The 17,827-nt window shown below is 33.7% G+C and overlaps 3 protein-coding genes across 4 annotated transcripts; 1 reads left to right on the top strand and 2 right to left on the bottom strand.

Moving 5' to 3' along the window:
* Positions 1–1,771: 1,771 nt before the first annotated feature.
* LOC107865889 (protein MOTHER of FT and TFL1) lies at positions 1,772–4,393 on the bottom strand. The gene is made up of 4 exons (XM_016712082.2): positions 4,163–4,393; positions 3,902–3,963; positions 3,226–3,266; positions 1,772–2,259 (listed from the first exon to the last, which is right to left on the bottom strand). The coding sequence occupies exons 1-4, from the start codon at positions 4,355–4,357 to the stop codon at positions 2,036–2,038; spliced, it is 522 nt and encodes a 173-aa protein (XP_016567568.1). The 5' UTR covers positions 4,358–4,393; the 3' UTR covers positions 1,772–2,035.
* A 1,042-nt stretch (positions 4,394–5,435) lies between these two features.
* On the bottom strand, positions 5,436–8,271 carry LOC107862205 (uncharacterized GPI-anchored protein At4g28100). Its single transcript, XM_016707694.2, has 2 exons — positions 7,343–8,271; positions 5,436–5,951 (listed from the first exon to the last, which is right to left on the bottom strand). Exons 1-2 carry the CDS (start codon positions 8,165–8,167, stop codon positions 5,613–5,615), a joined length of 1,164 nt encoding a protein of 387 aa, XP_016563180.2. The 5' UTR covers positions 8,168–8,271; the 3' UTR covers positions 5,436–5,612.
* Positions 8,272–12,709: 4,438 nt separating this feature from the next.
* On the top strand, positions 12,710–16,011 carry LOC107862206 (cation/H(+) antiporter 4). Of its 2 annotated transcripts, XM_016707696.2 has the most exons (4): positions 13,092–13,229; positions 13,371–13,426; positions 13,561–14,568; positions 14,648–16,011. In XM_016707696.2, exons 2-4 carry the CDS (start codon positions 13,388–13,390, stop codon positions 15,749–15,751), a joined length of 2,151 nt encoding a protein of 716 aa, XP_016563182.1. In that variant the 5' UTR covers positions 13,092–13,229; positions 13,371–13,387; the 3' UTR covers positions 15,752–16,011. The 2 variants fall into 2 exon arrangements, with proteins under 2 accessions (XP_016563181.1, XP_016563182.1); XM_016707695.2 differs by lacking the exon at positions 13,371–13,426 and having other exon boundaries at positions 12,710–13,229.
* The last annotated feature ends 1,816 nt before the right edge of the window (positions 16,012–17,827 follow it).

Consider the following 17,827-nt stretch of genomic DNA (forward strand, 5'->3'; position numbering starts at 1 on the left):
CCTAAACTTGGCACAATGATTCAATTTAATTTAAATTAAATTAATTATTTTAATAAAAATGTCAAATGTCCTATTATTATTGGTGGTTTTACACATCAGCGCGCGTGTACTACACACACATCACATATTTTTCAGATTGTGCGAAAAAGTGTTAAAATAACACACTTTATATCTATTGAGGTGTCAAAAATGAACAACGTCTACTTAAGGTGTCAAAGTGAAAGATCGTGCCAAGTTCAGGAGGCTGTCGATGGGTTTGGCCTTGATTTATTACTTATTGCTAGCATTGTTCAAGTGATCTCGTAGTAACTAGCAAGTAAATACAATAACATACCCGTGTATTCCCACATAGTGGGGTTTGGGAGGGTAGAGTGTACGCAGATCATACCACTACCTCTAGTAAAGTAGAAAGGCCGTTTCTGATAGGCCCTCGTTCAAAACTGATAACAGTATGCAAAATAAACTAATACTACTATCTAATACAAGAAACAATACAACCACAAGATAATACTATAGATTATATGTTGGTGCATTTTATAATTAAAGTACATGACATTAGTAGGCATAAAGTGGAGAAACTAGTGTCATTATTCTTGTAACTCACCACATTATCTTTTAAGAGTTAGTGGATATAAATTGTGGTGAAGATGATCATTAGTTCTTGTAACTCATATGACAATTAGTTCTTGTAACTCTCACGGCTATTAGTTCTTGTAACTTATATGACCATTAGTTGCATGTAACTCTTGTAACATTTGTAACATATAGATCATTCATGTACGCACTTTACTACACCATATTCTTCTTATTCAATACAAGGATTAACACTTCACCTATAAATAGAGAGGTGATCTTACATGTTATTGAATGTACAAGGAAATATGATAAGTGTGAAAAAGATTATAGTGTGTAGTAGTGAAAGAGAGAGTTGAGACAAAGAAAATATTCTAAGTCTACAACTATATTCACAATACAAAAGAGAGTAATTATATTAGTGAAAGAAAGAGTTGAGACAAAGAAAATATTCTAAATCTTTAACTATATTCACTATACAAAGAGAATATATGTTGAAGGAAGGTGTTCTTGTGGTGGAGCTTTGGACTCTTCAACTAATCCGGAGTTGTTTGAGTTGTACATCGTTGATGAGCTGTTATCTATTTGAAATCATAGACATCACTCAAACATCACGAACAAGAAACTCTAGACACAAATAAAGTACTCTCCCCTACTGTTATCGACAAACTCCTACCCTTAACCCTAATCTATGTTCTCCACACATTCCTATCAAGGGTCATGTCCTTCGTAAGTTGTAACTGCTCCATATCATGCCCTCCAATATTTCTTCGATCTATCTCCACCCCGCCTGAAACCATCCATAGCAAGTGTCTCACACCTCCATACTAGATCATCCGAACCCCTCCTCATCACATGTACGGACCAACGTAACCTTACTTATCTCAACTTGTCAAAACTACTCCCACCTTTTCTTGAATGATCTCATTACTCACCCTATGTTTTCTGGTAAGGCCACACATCCATTGCAACATCTTTATTTCAACCACCTTCGCAACATCTTTATTTCAGTCACCTTCAATTTTTGGATGTGGGAACCGATCGGACTACTTCTATGTAAAACTTACCTTTAAACTTCGAAAGCACATTCTTATCACACAAGACTCCCGCTTCCAATTTCAACTACTCCGCATCAATACGATGAGTAAATGATCATAATGTAAAAAAAGTCGTAGAATTCAAACTCGTGAAAGAAAGATGCAATGGTATGTGGACAATTTAGAATAGAGACAGGTAAAAAAAAATACAATATAATGAAAGTACATATATAGTTACATACAATAATACATTGGAGTAGCAAACATAAATTACACTTAATATCACACGCTTATTTTTCAGACTTAAAAGTAATTGACTAATAATAATAAGTGACAAACACTAAACACACATTAACATTCACTGATAGCTTTAATTAACGATATTCACATATTATATATACTGCTTGTCCTCTTCGTCATCACTCTCAACGCTTACGATTTGCTGGTTCCTTGTGGGCATTGAAATAAACAGTGGCAACGGGAACACCGAGATCAAGATGCTGTGCAAACATCCTAGTGCAAAAATGAGACCTTGCTACTGGTGGCTGCAACATTCCTGACATTGGCGCTTTCTGTCGAAACAACACCAGTATGTACCTGTGTATTCCAACTGGTGGACGTGGCCCAACATATCCCAGTATGTCTTTCCCTGCAATTTATTGATACCCTATCTCATATTTCATATTTCATATTTCATATTGGTAGAGATATGGCAAGGCGTCGTAGGTATGAGTGCTATTTATTGATACCCTATTTCATATTGGTGAAGATATGTTCATATTGGTGTAGATATGGCAAGGCTGATTTACTGTTGTCGTAGGTATAAGTGCTATAGACAGTCAAACTAGAGCACATACTCAAAAACTTTACTGATTAATTCACGATATAAAAATGTAGACAAACTTTGAAAATAAGTGGATTACTGAATATTTTAACCTAGATAAATACTGAATATTTCAATGCGATTGATAAGGGCTCTTATAAGTGTTCCATGGTGCACGTGGTTTCCCATAAAATCAGATATCTACTGCTCCGGCAAGCAGCATCGGCATCGCCAGCAGTACTACGATTGTATCAAAGATGAATGTGCAGAAAATTTTAACCTACATACTGTAATATTTCAATGAAGAAGTTTCAGTAAAGGAGTATTAAACATCTTTTGAATAAGATGATTGTGCAGAAAATTTTAACCTAGATAAATACTGTGATATTGAACAGCTTTTGAATAAGATAATTGTGCAGAAAATTTTAACCTAAATAAATACTATAATATTTCAAGTAGCTCTTATAAGTGTTCGATGGTGCTCGTGAACTGTCTATGGTTTCTCGTGAAAATCAGATATCTACTACTCCTTAATATATTTCATCGGCAAGCAGCATCGGCATCGACAACAGTACGATTCTATCAAATTGATCATGACAAGTGTGAAAGAAAAAATAGAATGGAAACAAGAAAAAAAAGGACAAATAAATTTGTTCTTTACATATTTTTGTTTTTATTTTTTTCATCTTTATGTACTAAGGGATTTCTCGAAAGACTGTTGATAATTTGTAAGATTTATGTTTGTATGAAATTTAAACTCTCATAATTAAATTAAAAACTAAAGACCTTTACCTCGAGCAACGTTGCTGCCTCCAGGGATGTCTGTCACAATCCTGAAGCGAAGTCGAAATAAACAATTATACATGTATACAAAAGAAAACTAATAAGTAATAGAAAGGTTGACTCGATAAAAATCTAAATTTTAATATGAGATCTTGAATATATGCATATAATAAAAATATTATTAATAATTCAGAGTTATTTTTTGATTCTTATGTACTACTTTTTTTTTTTTGTGCAGTATTCTTAAAAGTCATTAAGCATTCAACTTCACATAGTAATGTTATTATTTATAAAAATAATAATTAATTTTAATTAATACGATGTTAGTAATTTGTTAGCAATGCATTGCCTTGATTATTATTGTGAAAATTTTATTTATTAATATGAAAGTTTAATAAAAAGTTCTAAAATATTTTTAATTAAAAGTAGATAAGTCTTCTTCCTTTTATTTAATTTAAATTTTATACTTTTTATATTTTACCATCTTTAATATTATTTGAAGTAAAATTAAAATGATAAAATTAATATTAAATTTTTTTCAACCTCAATATTTTGGGTGCATAAAATCAAAACTTTACTAACCTTATCCTTGAGTAAGGTGACTAACTAATACAGTAAACAAAAAGTAAATTAAAAAAATGGATGACCAGATGTTTTAATTTGCTTAGTATCAATAAATACTGACCAATGCACCCACTCTCTCATGCTTGGTTCACTTGGACTTGGAGCATCCGGGTCCGTCATGACCTATATATACACCATGCATGCATTAGAATTTAAACCATATTCTAAATCATGACATATATGTATAGTTGTATACACCATGCATGCATTAGGGTTTAACTTACATAGATCGACAGGTAATTTATAAGTAATTCTTTTTAAAGTGATTGTACATATATCTATATATGGAATGTAACATAATAATGAAGCAATAACGAATTACCAGTGTGTAAAAATCGTTAGCGTTGCCACCTAGTGTTATTTTAGGAGGTTCAGTAGCAATAGAGGGTTTGATATCACAACCATTAGTGACATGTTTGTTGGCATAGTGAACAGACATAGTGACACTAGGCACAAACATGTCTACAACATCACCGATAACTCTACCAACAACCAGTGGATCAATTTTAGCAGCCATTATATTCTATATTGCTTAGATGGGAATGCTTGTTATGTATGGAAAATTGGGGTTTATATATTAGATGAAATGAGGAAAAAGACAGTAATTAGGGATTTTAGTCACCTACGTTCATCACATGCATAGGGCAGTAGAAAGACAAGGAAACACGTGTCGATGTATTAAACTAGAATTCATATGCGTTTCTTGTAAAATGTCGACACGTGTAGTTACTAGGAGGAAAATCTGCCATCCGTTACAGATTAAAAGACAATGAAAGTGAATATTTAATGGAGTCTCTCCATGTTTTACATGATGCATGTATCTAGGTTACTTTCTTTTCTTCTACTGTTTTCTTTTGTCTTGCTTTTGGTGGTTTCCCCAGAACCCTCATACAAATAATATACCCAAATTTAGCAATTATTCCCTCGTTAAACTGAACGTTACGATCCCCATTTAACTCCTTTCACAAAAAAGATACTGAAATTCGTCCATCTATAGTTCGATTTTAACGGGGACAATAATGCAAGTCCTAGTTATGCATCAAGGGTGTGGCCTAGCGGTTGAATGAACGGGTTAAGTATCAAGGGTGTGGCCTAGCGGTTGAATGAACGGGTTAAGTATCTCCGTTTATAGTTTGAGACTACTATGAAAGTCCTGTTTCTACTCTTAAGAAATATTTGTAAAAACAATTTAATGCTATTTCATTTTTTATCTTAAATTGCTTAAAATCATAAATTTTCCGTGCTAAAATTGATTCAACTACTACTTCCTTGTGCTCTGTTTAAGGGCATATTGAAGATTTAGTTAAAATTGAAATAGAACTTCAAAGCATAGCAAGTTAGCACTTCAAGTTACTAATGTAATTATTGAAGCAGAATTTACAGAGTATTCATTTGAATGCCAATACTTCAGATTGTGGAGCATAAATTGCGCACACTTTACCCTCCCCATACCTCATTTTGTGGGAATATTGTTGTTGTTGTTTAGGCATGGTTGCTGAAATGGAATAGTGCTTTGGGTAAGCTTGTGCAAACTGTTAATTGGGCGATGATATATTACAGTGCAAGTATTGTGGTATTTCAACTTGACAGTAGCATTTCAATGAACAGCCATAGCTTCATTCATCTGCTGAACAGTCGTTACACAACCACAAAAATTACAATTTCACTAATCTGAATGAACGAATACAGAGGACTGACTGAATTAGCCCTACGTGGCATTTGAACAAGTTCTACATTTTTTAGTACAAGGATGAAGCGCTGGAGATTAACCACTATGTGAAGAGCAATGCCACAGAGTTTATGTACAATAAAACTAAAGGTAGGAGATACGGATAAAGTGATCTCTGAATGGCAAATGCAGAAGATTCATCGTTGATCTCTGAGGAGTCTACTGCAAGTGGCATGCCATCACTGTTAAGTGTGCATGATTGAGGATCTGAACTGCCTTCGGTCAACATTAGAGCCCTCAAAACAGAAGAAACTGTGTGAATATAACCAGATCTATTTTTGTTGAGAAGCCATGTTAGGCCCATCAATTGGCAATCCCGGCTGCGCATTTTCTTAGTCCTATCATCTGACCTGCTCTTGTTTCCGACTCTCCCCTCACTAAGCTGCAATGTATCACCATGCATTAGAGAATTAAAGATAACCAGCTGCTGATAAATCTGAGACTAGTTAGCATCTTATACATCATGTTTTTAGTCACCCGCAAAATTCAAAGTTCTTTTAGGTAACAAACAGATCAATTCTTGTAAAATGCAAACACAACGCTATATTTTTATGAGCTTGCTCCAGTTTGCCAAAGTATAAATTATCACCATCCAAGGCTAAAGAAATCTACAAGAGACAATGATGAAAAGTAATTTCACATAAAACAGCTCAAAATAAAGGAAATGTAGCTGACAACGGACACCCGACTTAGAGGTGATGTCATGAGATTTGAGTAACCCCCGCCGGAGGCTCCTCTATAATAGTGGAATCCAGCTCTAAGTAATCGACTTAGAGAAGAATATCAGACAAGTAGACCACAGTAAAACAATCATTGCACATACTCTCAGATTTCCAGCTGTGTGAATCAATACCTTATTCCACGCCAGTTGATTATGACTTACCCAGACAAACTGGTTGATAATCTACTTTCTGATATGCATGCTACTTATCCTTGGCCCTCAAATATTGTGGTTGCAACTAAACAGGATTTCCTATAGCTTTTCTTCTTAAATGAGGGTCGTCACCGTCTCAAGGACTATCTATTTACGGAGAAATTTTTCTATTATACAAAGAAAGACTTATTGGCAATAGAAGAAGATGAGTAGATGACACCATATACACTAAAGCTAAAGAATTTGACTTCTTTTGTACCCCATCTGCTACAAAACAATGTTCATCGAACTCTGAAAACTAACGTGCCATTGCTGTTAGGCAGCATTAAGCCTTTGCAACGGCCAAACATTACTCCAAAATTACAGAGACAAGCATATAGAAAGGTGGCTGAACAAAAAAGAAAGGCTTTTTGAACAAACTTTTGGAAAATGAATTTCCCAAAAAAACATTCGTTCATTTCTTTCTTCCCCGTCCACCACTACTATGTGGTCATACTTTAAAGGTGCGATGTTTTATCTTCATTAGAATTAGTGGAGATGGAAGCGGCTGTTACCCATTTTGGAGCCCGATTAAATGGATTCGCCATTTGCTGGGCAGAACCCCCAACTGGATTTTTCCATTCCAAAGGTCGAATCAGGAACCCGAGACCTCTAGTTACAACTTACAAGCATGGTGATTACTATCTGGTCATTCTCTAATGGAGCATAAGAAACCAAACCCTCCAAAATTCATACTTCCTCTTATCTTCTTTATCTATCTACAACATTGTTCCCCTAATGTAAACTTTGAAAAAGAAAAGCAGATAACTTTCCCAATCTCTCTACATTTTCACTCTATATTTCACAATTCTAACCCACATTAAGAATTCCATTAGGAAAAAAGAAGTAATTAAGCTTACCAGATAAAGACTGTTCAAGCACTTTGAACAACCAGCAAGACCAGTATACCCATTACTACTCAAACAATCTCTTTCCAGTTTCTTCACACTTTTATCACCAACCAATTTCCCTTCTGAATCCACAGAAAATGCTTCTGGACAACTAAGTGGATGAAGCCTAATTCCACAATAACAATAAACAACATCACACGTCCCATTCGGCTTCACCAACTCAATCCCTCTGTTACCCAACGCCTTTTCCAGCGAATCCACACACGTCTCCGAATCATCAGGAAGCACCGGCATATCAACGGAAGTAGTAGTAGTCCACTGTGGGAGTTTGCTGACGGCTCTGTGTAACGCAGTTCTAGAGTAAGCTGAGTAGAGCCAAGCTGCTAAAACGGGGCAACAACGGGTCTGGTGTACTTGACCCGAATAACTGTGGGACCCACAAGCTGATTTTACGCTGTGGAAGAGTTCTTCCGGTAGATCCAATGGACAACCGGCGACGTTTGACTGCTCCGGGAAAGCGGGAATTGTCGCCGGAGGTGCAGGGGAAGGGAGGAAAGTTTGGGAATGGAGTTCTTCCGGGTCGGGTTCGGGTAAAACCGGAATGGCGAGTAGTTCGGGTGGGTTATAAGCCATGAAAAGTAGAGTGAAGAAGAAGAAAACGTGGAAAGCCATTGCTTGGAGAATGAGGGAAATGGTAAGTTCAGTGCTTTTTTGGTGTAGGGAAAAACAAATGAGGGAGAAAAAAAAGTGGAAGTTTGGTGGCTTTATTGAGAGGCCATTGATTATGGATTGACTTAATTTTATTTTCTTTAATGGATACATCGAAAATAACATTTCTATCTCATTTATCGAAAATATAATTTAAGTTTTAAGAAAAATAGCTTGCCATACTAAGTTGGCATCCAACCATGAAAATTATAAAAAAAAAAATTAAAGTTGGAGTTGGACGTGAACATAATTAACGTTGATTTTAAATTTTAGTGAGAGAAGTGATGAGTAACAAAATGTGAAAACAGGTTAAGACTTGTTTTCACCTTACAAATACAACTTTTGAGTTGTATTTAGAGTTTTAATGATGACCAAACATCAAGTTTTGAAAAAAAAAAAATTCTCATGACCAAATAGAAATTAAATTCTCGCTATGTCCTGAATTCGGAAAAGAATTGAATCACAATTATATATTATACACAATTTTATTCTGTATTTTTAAAAAAAGTTATTTCCACGTCGGTTGAAGTTTATTACAGCACAATAATATCGGGCGTTGTTAAGTGAATTTTAAATTTAATTTTTATATATATTTAATAAATTTCTTGATATTAAGTTGTGTTGAAACTGTACATCAACTCCTAACTCCATCCTAGGTGACTAATCTAATAATGATAGAATTGAAGAAAAAAAAGGAGCTGAGGAGGAGGTTTTTGGGCTGTGCGGTAATGGTGAGGGGGGTATGGGTGGTTGGATAAAGTTTGTTTGATATACTTTCTTGAGGACTAGATCCATAGAATAATGATGATATATAGTGTCTTACAAAATATATATATATATACTAGTAGAATTTATATATGTCAAATATATATTTTTGTCATGATTTACAAATAATTCTTGGACATGCCAAGAATCGTAGCATGTTGCCCGTCTCTTGAATTTGAATATAATGCAGATACCGGCATTACCGTATACTGTATAATATCTCTTTTTCAAAGATAACGAGGAAGGAATATAAAGTTAAATTCTTTTTTAATTTGAGATACGAATTTAAAATTTGAAGTTTATAGACTTTCATAATAACTTCAAGTGGATATAGTTGAGTTTTCGATTAAATAATTATAAATATGTAATAATTTTTTAATACATATACAGATATTTAAGTTGCTTTTATATTTAGTTACAGTCAAGTTCATTTCACTTGAAACTTGTAAAGCATTTTAAGTAACTCCTTAATGTATTAAGGGATTATAATTAATGAATTTCGTCACATAAGTACATGCATAGTACAATATAGTACTATATGTTACTAATTAATTACGCCTTTTTGTTTTATGTCGGAAGATAACAATGTTTACTCGAAAAGCATTATTAGTGGTGCATGGGTTGATCTCATAATTAGTTACCAGATTTTGACCCAATTGGTAATCATGATTACGAGGAGAGTACTACTTTCTAATCCTTATACAACGGCATGAGAACAAACTTACGATTCTGTATAATGATGATGGAAAATAGTGTTACGTTTTTACCAGTTTCATGCTTAAAATTATGTCTAGTTTACATTATCTTTCGTTGGTTCATTTTATTATTAAATAAAAATATTAATGAGTATAAATTGTGAAAAAAGATGATCATTAGTTCTTGTAACTCTCATGATCATTAGTTCTTGTAACTCCATGACCATTAGTTCCACGTAACTCATGGAATATTCAATCTATTCATCTATTCATATTACTGTCTCACTACTTCCTATTCATTACATGAAAGATTTCTACAGTTGTAAATAGTGATGTTTCTTCCTTTGTGTTTTAAGAAGAGAATACCAAATATATGTGGAATAATATTGTAGTATATAGTAGTGAAAGAGAGAGTTGAGACAAATAAAATATTCTATGTCATTCACTATAAAAAAAGAGAGTGTTATATGTTGAAAGGAGGTGTTGTAGTGGTGTTTTGGACTCTTTAATTAATCTGGAGTTGCTTGAGATGTACATCGTTGATGGGCTGTTGTTATCTGGAGGGGACTAGCCAAGAGATATACTGCTGGATCGGTGTAGATTATGCGCGAAATATCTACGCTTCAGTCAAGAAAAAAATTATTTTCTTTTCTTTTCTTTTTGTATTTAATTATTGTGATATACTAGACCAATGCTTCCCATCAATTATAAATTTATCACATTTTTATTAATCTCATACTATATCTATTTGAAAAATAGTAGTATAATAAAAATATGGCCTTAAATAAATGTGAAAAAAAGACATGAGTTGGAAGGATAAACAGATCACATGGTCCTTGCTAATGAAACAAATGGAGTTTCTCGTGAGGCATGAAGCTCTTTTGTCAACATCCCCACTTCATCTGCAAATCCATATTCCTTTAATTATCCCATTTTAATTACTTGTCATTTTCAATACTATTATTCTTCTGTTTCATCCTCCTCACTCACGTATCACAATAAATAACTTAGCCGACTAAATTTTTACTCGCGTTCAATATTTTTACCGAATCAATAAATACATACACAACATGTCCAGGACTGCATCGTGTCCTACTGCGATTAAAAGTCTTTTTGATAGGATGCACTAGAAAAACCTCTATGTACCACTAATACAAACATTAGTTATAAACTCTGTTGTGTTGTGTATTATACTATGCATAACTAATATATGAAAAACCCTCGGTATTAGCAAGACAATGGACTTCAACGCATGCATTAGCATGAGTGTAAAGACACAATAATCCCTCAACAACCTTTTCATGTCATTTTTATTATATTTTAGAAGGATATTTTTATAAATAATTATTTTAATCAAAAATATATAATGAAAGTTATTTTTAACGCACCAAACCAAGCATTGCATAAGAAATAATCTCAGGATAACTAATGCAATAATTAATACTTGTATGCTTTATTAATACAAACATTATTAATACATCATATTTTATGTGATTCTTATACATTCCGCTTTACATTAACCTCTTGAAAGGTTAAAAAAATTGATAAATCTCTCTCTCTCTATATGTGTGTGTCGCATATATTATATAGTGATTTAAAGTTTTTCATGAAGAATAACAGTGAACGTCTCCTCATTAATGATTTTTAGAATAATATATGAGCTGTCACAGCCCCAACTTATATCAACAGACAAGAAAATAAGTCTTCAGGAAAATCCTTGTTAATTATTAATATGATATATACAGTATTTCTAGTCAGGTATTATCAACTTTGATATAAATAGGGGTCCATTATTTGTATATATGTATGGCAAATTGTTGACAAGCAATCAATGGGAAAAGGCTGTACAAGAGAAAGAGCTAAATGAATTAATGAATTGATCATGCTCGGTCACGGGATATTATACTTATCGTACATTTTACAATTATGCAAGAAAATAAAACACTTTGAGTACTTTGTCATATATTTCATACATCACACTAGGTAAATGTTATATTCATAAATACAATTTATTTTCAAGATATCTTAATGGTGAAATGGCAGATATGGGGAGACTCAAAACCTAATCTTAATTTAGCAAATGAAAGTAGAAGTAATAATAAACTGAGTATTAATTGAATAATGGAAACTGTGATTGGTGTGAAGACTCGAAAGGTATAAATTGGGCATTGTGTTAAAAAGTTGTCTGGACTTTATAGTATTTTACTATAAAGGAACTAGATTCGCTTTGATTAACTAAATATTATGTTGTTTCTGCTGTTGTCTTTATTGCCTTTGTTCTCTTTCTCTAAGCTTGCTCTTTTCTTATTTTATTATTATTGCACTAATTCTGGTGTAAAGAATAGTTGTTCTTTGTATCAGGTCACCATTAAGAATTAGTATATGCCTTCATTGTAATATTTTAATTAGCACGGACAAATATAAATTAAACTAAGCTCAAGGCTCTAAATTAACACACTCAAATCATTGCTTATGACTTTGTACACTATACTTTGACCCTCTTTAAATTAATCTTAACCAAAACTATATACATAGTTGATAGTCAATGATGAACACCACTTCTTCTCCACATCCACCCAAAAAATGGATATTCTAGTAAGTCATGGCACAGAAGTAGAGCTTCAGCCATATAAATATTCTATTACATCAAATAGAGAATATATATATATAGTCCTTAAACTTGTCAGAAAAAATCATTTAAACGCCTTAATAAATAATTCAACCTATTGGACACCTTATGTTGTTAAAAATAAACAAGAGTATTACACTGAAAGTGAATTTTTGAAGCTTTAGCTTCTTCCGCTGAAGTACTTTGTATTTTGGTGTACTATTGGTCTTTTACTTTTTATTTTTTATAGTTTACTTCGATTTTTCAGAATATACTACTCCCTCCGTTTTTAAAAAATAACTACTTTCTTTTTTAATTCGTTTAAAAAAAAATGATTCCTTTTTTTTTTAGTAATATTTTAATTTCAACTTTCCACATGACATGTTTAGGACCACAAGATTAAAGAACAGTTTGGTACATTTGACACAGATTTAATTTAAGGCCACAAGATTAAAAGTTTCTTATTTTTTTAAATTTTGTGTCAAGTTAAAGTAGGTCATTCGTTTTTAAACGGAGGAGTAACCTTTTTTGCCTCCAAAATGTTCCTAGGTGGGGCTAGCCTTGGAGTAGAGGCTCATTGACTGAATTCATTTTCATGGTATTGTTTTGTGTTAGTTTTTAGAGATTGGTTAAAGTTTTTCTCCAGTGAAAAACATATCACACAACCAAATTATTGGTATGATAGAAACATCATTACCATTTTTAAAATATAAAAAGAAGAAAAATGAAAACATCCGATAAAATCGATCTGCAAATTGACGTTCACTTTCTTTAAAATTCTGCAAACTTGTCATCAAACAAAAAGCTAAGAGAAGAAAACAAAACCCTTTTAATTTCTTCTCAAGGTCGGGGTGGAGGTGGTGAGGTATATGTATATACAATTAATTTATTAGAAAAAATGAGCAATAGCACAGAATCCATCTCTACGCATAAGGTTCTTCAATGTGTAACATTTCCTCCAAGAGGATTTTCAATTGGAATTTTTGGAAAAAGGTCTACTCCATGGATTTATTCAGTCCCAACAATTGAATCTCAAATACTCATTATGTATATTGTCACCCAACTTTTCCATTTCCCTCTCAAACACCTAGGATTTCCCAAGCTCGCCTCTGAAATCTTTGTATGTTCTCTTTTTCCTCATCTACGTTTCTTATATTTAATAATTTTATCTTCTTTTATTTTATATTTCATGTTTTTAATTCATTAGTATGTCAATTCTCTTGAAAGAGACTTGGCTAATATCATGATGATGATGATGTAGGTTTTGATTCTAATCCAATGTGTAAATGTTCCGCTCTCCAACTAGGAATAAATGTGGTATATCTAAACTATTAGAGAAAATTTAATTTAATTATATTACGTTTGCATTTTGGTTGGCGGTGAGGTTTCAATCTATGACTTCTGGATCAAAAACTTAATTCTATTATATATTTGTTTTGTGTTTATTATAGGCCGGCCTAATCCTTGGATCAACTTTTCTTGGGCGTTATAAGAGTTATCAAGAAACCTTGTTTCCTCTTCCAAGTCAATCAATTTTGGGTGCACTCTCAACTTTTGGTTTTCTGCTTTTTCTGTTTCTAAGTGGTGTGAAAATGGACACTAGCATGACAAGGAAAATAGGAAGAAGGGCACTAGTAATTGGTGTTCTTAATCACATGGTTCCTTTGGTAACGGGTATGATAACCATATATGCATTATCAAGCTCATTCTATCAAGAAGGTGCCTCACCACTATCTACTCCACTTGAAGTGATATCTATTGCTAAGACCTCCTTTCCTGTCATCTCTTTCCTTCTTAAGGATCTCGGACTACTTAATTCAGAACTTGGCCGATTAGCACTTTCTTCAGCACTTATTAGTGACTTACTTGGCGTCACGATCAATGCAATTAGCGCTCTGGTTGTTACCAGTGCCATGTATACACTGGAAAGAGCATTCAAGGATGCAATGCTTTTAACTGTTTTCATTATTGTGGTTATTTTTGTCTTTAGGCCACTCATGATATGGGTAGTCAAAAGGACCCCTGAAGGGAGGCCTGTTAAAGACCTTTATATTTTGCTAATTGTTCTTGCTGTTTTACTTTCTGGTGTTTTCTCTGACTGGTTTGAACAAACTGTTCTTTTAGGGCCTATAATCTTTGGCTTGGCCGTCCCTGAGGGACCGCCTTTAGGATCTACTCTAGTAGATAAACTAGATCCATTCGCCTCAAGCTTTCTGTTGCCTATTTTTGTAAGTCTAATGTCGTTAAGAACAAATCTCTCTGCCATAAATCCGTCTTCTTCTTATACATTTGCAAATATTGTCCTATTGTGTGTCGCCAGTTTATCAAAAATTCTAGCATGTTTACTTCCCATGCTATATTGCAAAATGCCATTAAATGATGCCGCAGCAATCAGCCTCATCATGTCTACGAGAGGTGTTGTTGACTTGGCTACCTACAGCTTTCTAAGAGATAATAAGGTAAGTAAATTCCTGGCCGAAGCGACTTAATTAATGGGTTCAAAAATTTTTAACGTTTGAGGCTAGCTATCTTTTGCAGGTTATCAATCAGGCTAGTTTTGCTTTTATGGTTATAACAACAGCCATTTCTTCAATATTTGTGCAAATCATGGTGAAATGGCTTTATGATCCATCTAGGAAATATGCTGGATATCAAAGAAGAAACTTAATGAATTCCAACAACAAGTTGCCCATACTTTTTTGCATCCACAATCAGGATAACACTGCTGCTATACTTAAACTCCTGGAGAATTCTAATCCCACTAGGGATTTCCCTATAGTTGCCAATGTTCTCCACCTCATAGAACTACGGGGTCGAGCATCTTCTGTTTTCATCTCTCACCAAGTTCAGACAAAGGCCATTTCTGATGTATCTTATTCAGAAAATGTCATTCTCGCTTTCCAGGGGTATGAACGGAACAACTATGGAGCCGTGACCATTCAAGCTTTTACAGCTATCTCTCCACGCAATCTAATGCATGAGGATATATGTACTCTTGCCCTTGATGTCCTTGCATCCATCATTATATTGCCCTTCCATCGAAAATGGGCCGTGGATGGATCAGTAGAAGTTGAAGACCATGGTTTGAGAGCTTTGAACTGCAGTGTTCTTGAAAGGGCTCCTTGTTCTGTCGGAATCCTAGTTGATCGCGGCCAGTTGCGACGTTCTACATCTGTTCGTGCATCACCGAATATATATTCTGTCGCTATATTATATTTTGGAGGAAATGACGACCAAGAAGCATTGGCGTTTGCTAAACGAATGGCCATTAGTGGGATCATTAGCCTCACAGTGATACAGTTAATTTCCAAGCAAGATATGAGTTCTGATGTGGATCGAGTAATTGATTTGGATGTTGTAGGTGATTGGAAACATAGTCGAAGTGGTTGGGAAAATGTGAATTATATTGAACATCACGTGAATGAAGCAACAGAAACAACATTGTTAGTTCGTTCATTAGTTGATGATTATGACCTTATAATAACAGGGCAACGAAACAATACACATTCTCCCCTAACAGCAGGACTTGAAGAATGGAGTGAAATCCCAGAATTAGGAGTCATTGGTGATATGCTTGCCTCGAGGGATCTTAACACAAGGGCTTCTGTCCTGGTCATTCAGCAACAACAAACAGCTATATAGGCGCTATACGATATGGACGCTTCAGTTACCTTGCTATACTTGTACATGTGTGATACTTACTTATGTGGAAGAGTTTAGAAAAATGTACTACACAGATCTATATTAGATGATTTTTGGTTTCATTTTCTGTACGAGTACTTGAATCTTTCATCCAAAAGTGTATACTTGAAATGTTGGATGTCAGCTTCATATGACAAAAGAAATTTTCATATCAGTACTACCAATTGCCTCTTACAAAGGGCGAACCACATTTCTTTTTCTTCTTTGCAGCTCAAAGTGTCAAGTTAATAATTTGTCTATACTTTTAACTATTTTTCTCGTATTTACTATATTCAATCTTTTCTAAATAATAAATTCGCTAGGCATAATATATACATTGACTTCATAGACCTCAACTACCGACTAAATACTTAAATTCTGAGAATGTACATCTAGACACCTCAACTTGAATACTCGATGGTGATGTAGCACATAAATTAGCTGGAACGTATCTTATATGATCATCTAAATACACTTTATCAAAACTAGAATGCTTAATTGTCAATGAAAATACTAAAAAGGTAAAATAGTGCGCATGGAGGCGCCCTTGGGTGTGGTGTGCAGGTCCTTACTGTACAAAGCTGCTAAAGAACAAAAAAGATGAAATGTCAGAGCTTTTCTGCAAAGTACTCGTTTCTTTTTGAAAGAAGAGTCAAAAGTGTCGTAGATTGCGGTGCATTAGTGGGACAATTTCATTTTTAATTAGAGATTTCGAGTTTGAATTTGTGTATAGAGAAAATGTTGTCGCCCCTAAAATGGATTCTCTAATGTGTGATCTGAATTAGTCGACACTATAATATCGATGCCGTACATCGGGTGGGACCAAAAAAGAAAGTGTCATGGGCCATAATATGGTCGACCCACCCAATTCAATGTTTTCACGTAATTGCGCATGTAACTGTAAGGTATTGAGACATTGTTGAGATCTCATATCTGATCTGTAAATGTATAAGTCAGAAGTCATGCTCCCAAGCGTGTCCTAATTAAGGAGCATAAATTCTTGTCATAAGTAGACGTAATTAATGTTCCTGTGCTTCAAAATAGGAACATAAAATAGTACATGTGAGCTTTTAAAAATTGGCTCTAACGGTCAAATGGAATGTTTTATTTGCTACCACAAAAGTAAAATTAACTCGTTACATTAAGAGTGTGTTTTGTATAAAGCAAAATGTTTCGTTACAAAAAGTCTAAGCGAACATATTGTAGTACATCATCCATCACATACATGAGGTGGGGAGTCAAAAACTGTAACATCTTCACACCGATTCAGCGAGAGACCATATTTTGTAAGCATATTTGGATGGTCTCGGAGCGATCATCAGGGGCGGCTCAAGTATATTTGGAGCCTAAGGCAAAAATTAAACGGAGGCCTTACAATTTTAAGAAAAAATAACTTTCTTTTAATGAACTCTATTTTCAAAATTATATAATCGATTTTTTCTAATTATTCTTTTTTAAGTAATAAGATAATCAATGCATTTAATCTTTCTTGAGACATAGTACTCTAAATATATGAACTTCTTCTAATAATTCTTTCTTTTTATATTAAAATTTTATTTTTTCTATAAATAATATCTATTTTTTTAAAAAAATCTATATATATTATTATAAAAAAAATAAGGTCTCTCAAATTTGAAGGCCTAAGGCGGCCGTCTATTTTTTTACAAGGCAAAGCCACTCCTGACAATCATATTCTAATATAATGACGTATGTTTAATTTTGTTTTGTATTTAATTTAACGAAACAGTTTAGGTACATTATTTCTTTACTAAGTAGTCTTTTGTTTTTGCAAAGTAATTATAAGGGGAAAAGTCATCATTTTCATTCTAAACTATACCCAAAAAATCGAAGTCACACCTAAACTATTGAGACGACCTATTACATACTTATACTATTTAAAAGTGAATTTATTTACACCCTACAAGCTGATTTGGCAATAAACTAAAAAGAAAAAAAAATCAGGCGCGATTTTTATTTTTTTCTTTTAAAATACAACCATGTGAACTTTTTTACCAATAAAAAACTTAAAAAAGTTGC

This window comes from Capsicum annuum, chromosome 3, assembly GCF_002878395.1.
Source record: "Capsicum annuum cultivar UCD-10X-F1 chromosome 3, UCD10Xv1.1, whole genome shotgun sequence".
Taxonomy (NCBI): domain Eukaryota; kingdom Viridiplantae; phylum Streptophyta; class Magnoliopsida; order Solanales; family Solanaceae; genus Capsicum; species Capsicum annuum.

Excerpts from the sequence above, each read along its gene's own strand:
- LOC107862205 (XM_016707694.2), bottom strand. The coding sequence starts at position 8,167 with ATGTTATTTTCGATGTATCCATTAAAGAAAATAAAATTAAGTCAATCC. Across the intron at positions 5,952-7,342 it reads GCTTGAACAGTCTTTATCTG|CTTAGTGAGGGGAGAGTCGG; the intron begins GTAAGCTTAATT and ends GATACATTGCAG.
- LOC107862206 (XM_016707695.2), top strand. The coding sequence starts at position 13,008 with ATGAGCAATAGCACAGAATCCATCTCTACGCATAAGGTTCTTCAATGT. Across the intron at positions 13,230-13,560 it reads AGCTCGCCTCTGAAATCTTT|GCCGGCCTAATCCTTGGATC; the intron begins GTATGTTCTCTT and ends TGTTTATTATAG. Across the intron at positions 14,569-14,647 it reads GCTTTCTAAGAGATAATAAG|GTTATCAATCAGGCTAGTTT; the intron begins GTAAGTAAATTC and ends TATCTTTTGCAG.
- LOC107865889 (XM_016712082.2), bottom strand. The coding sequence starts at position 4,357 with ATGGCTGCTAAAATTGATCCACTGGTTGTTGGTAGAGTTATCGGTGAT. Across the intron at positions 3,964-4,162 it reads CTAACGATTTTTACACACTG|GTCATGACGGACCCGGATGC; the intron begins GTAATTCGTTAT and ends GTGTATATATAG. Across the intron at positions 2,260-3,225 it reads AGGCAGCAACGTTGCTCGAG|GGAAAGACATACTGGGATAT; the intron begins GTAAAGGTCTTT and ends AATAAATTGCAG.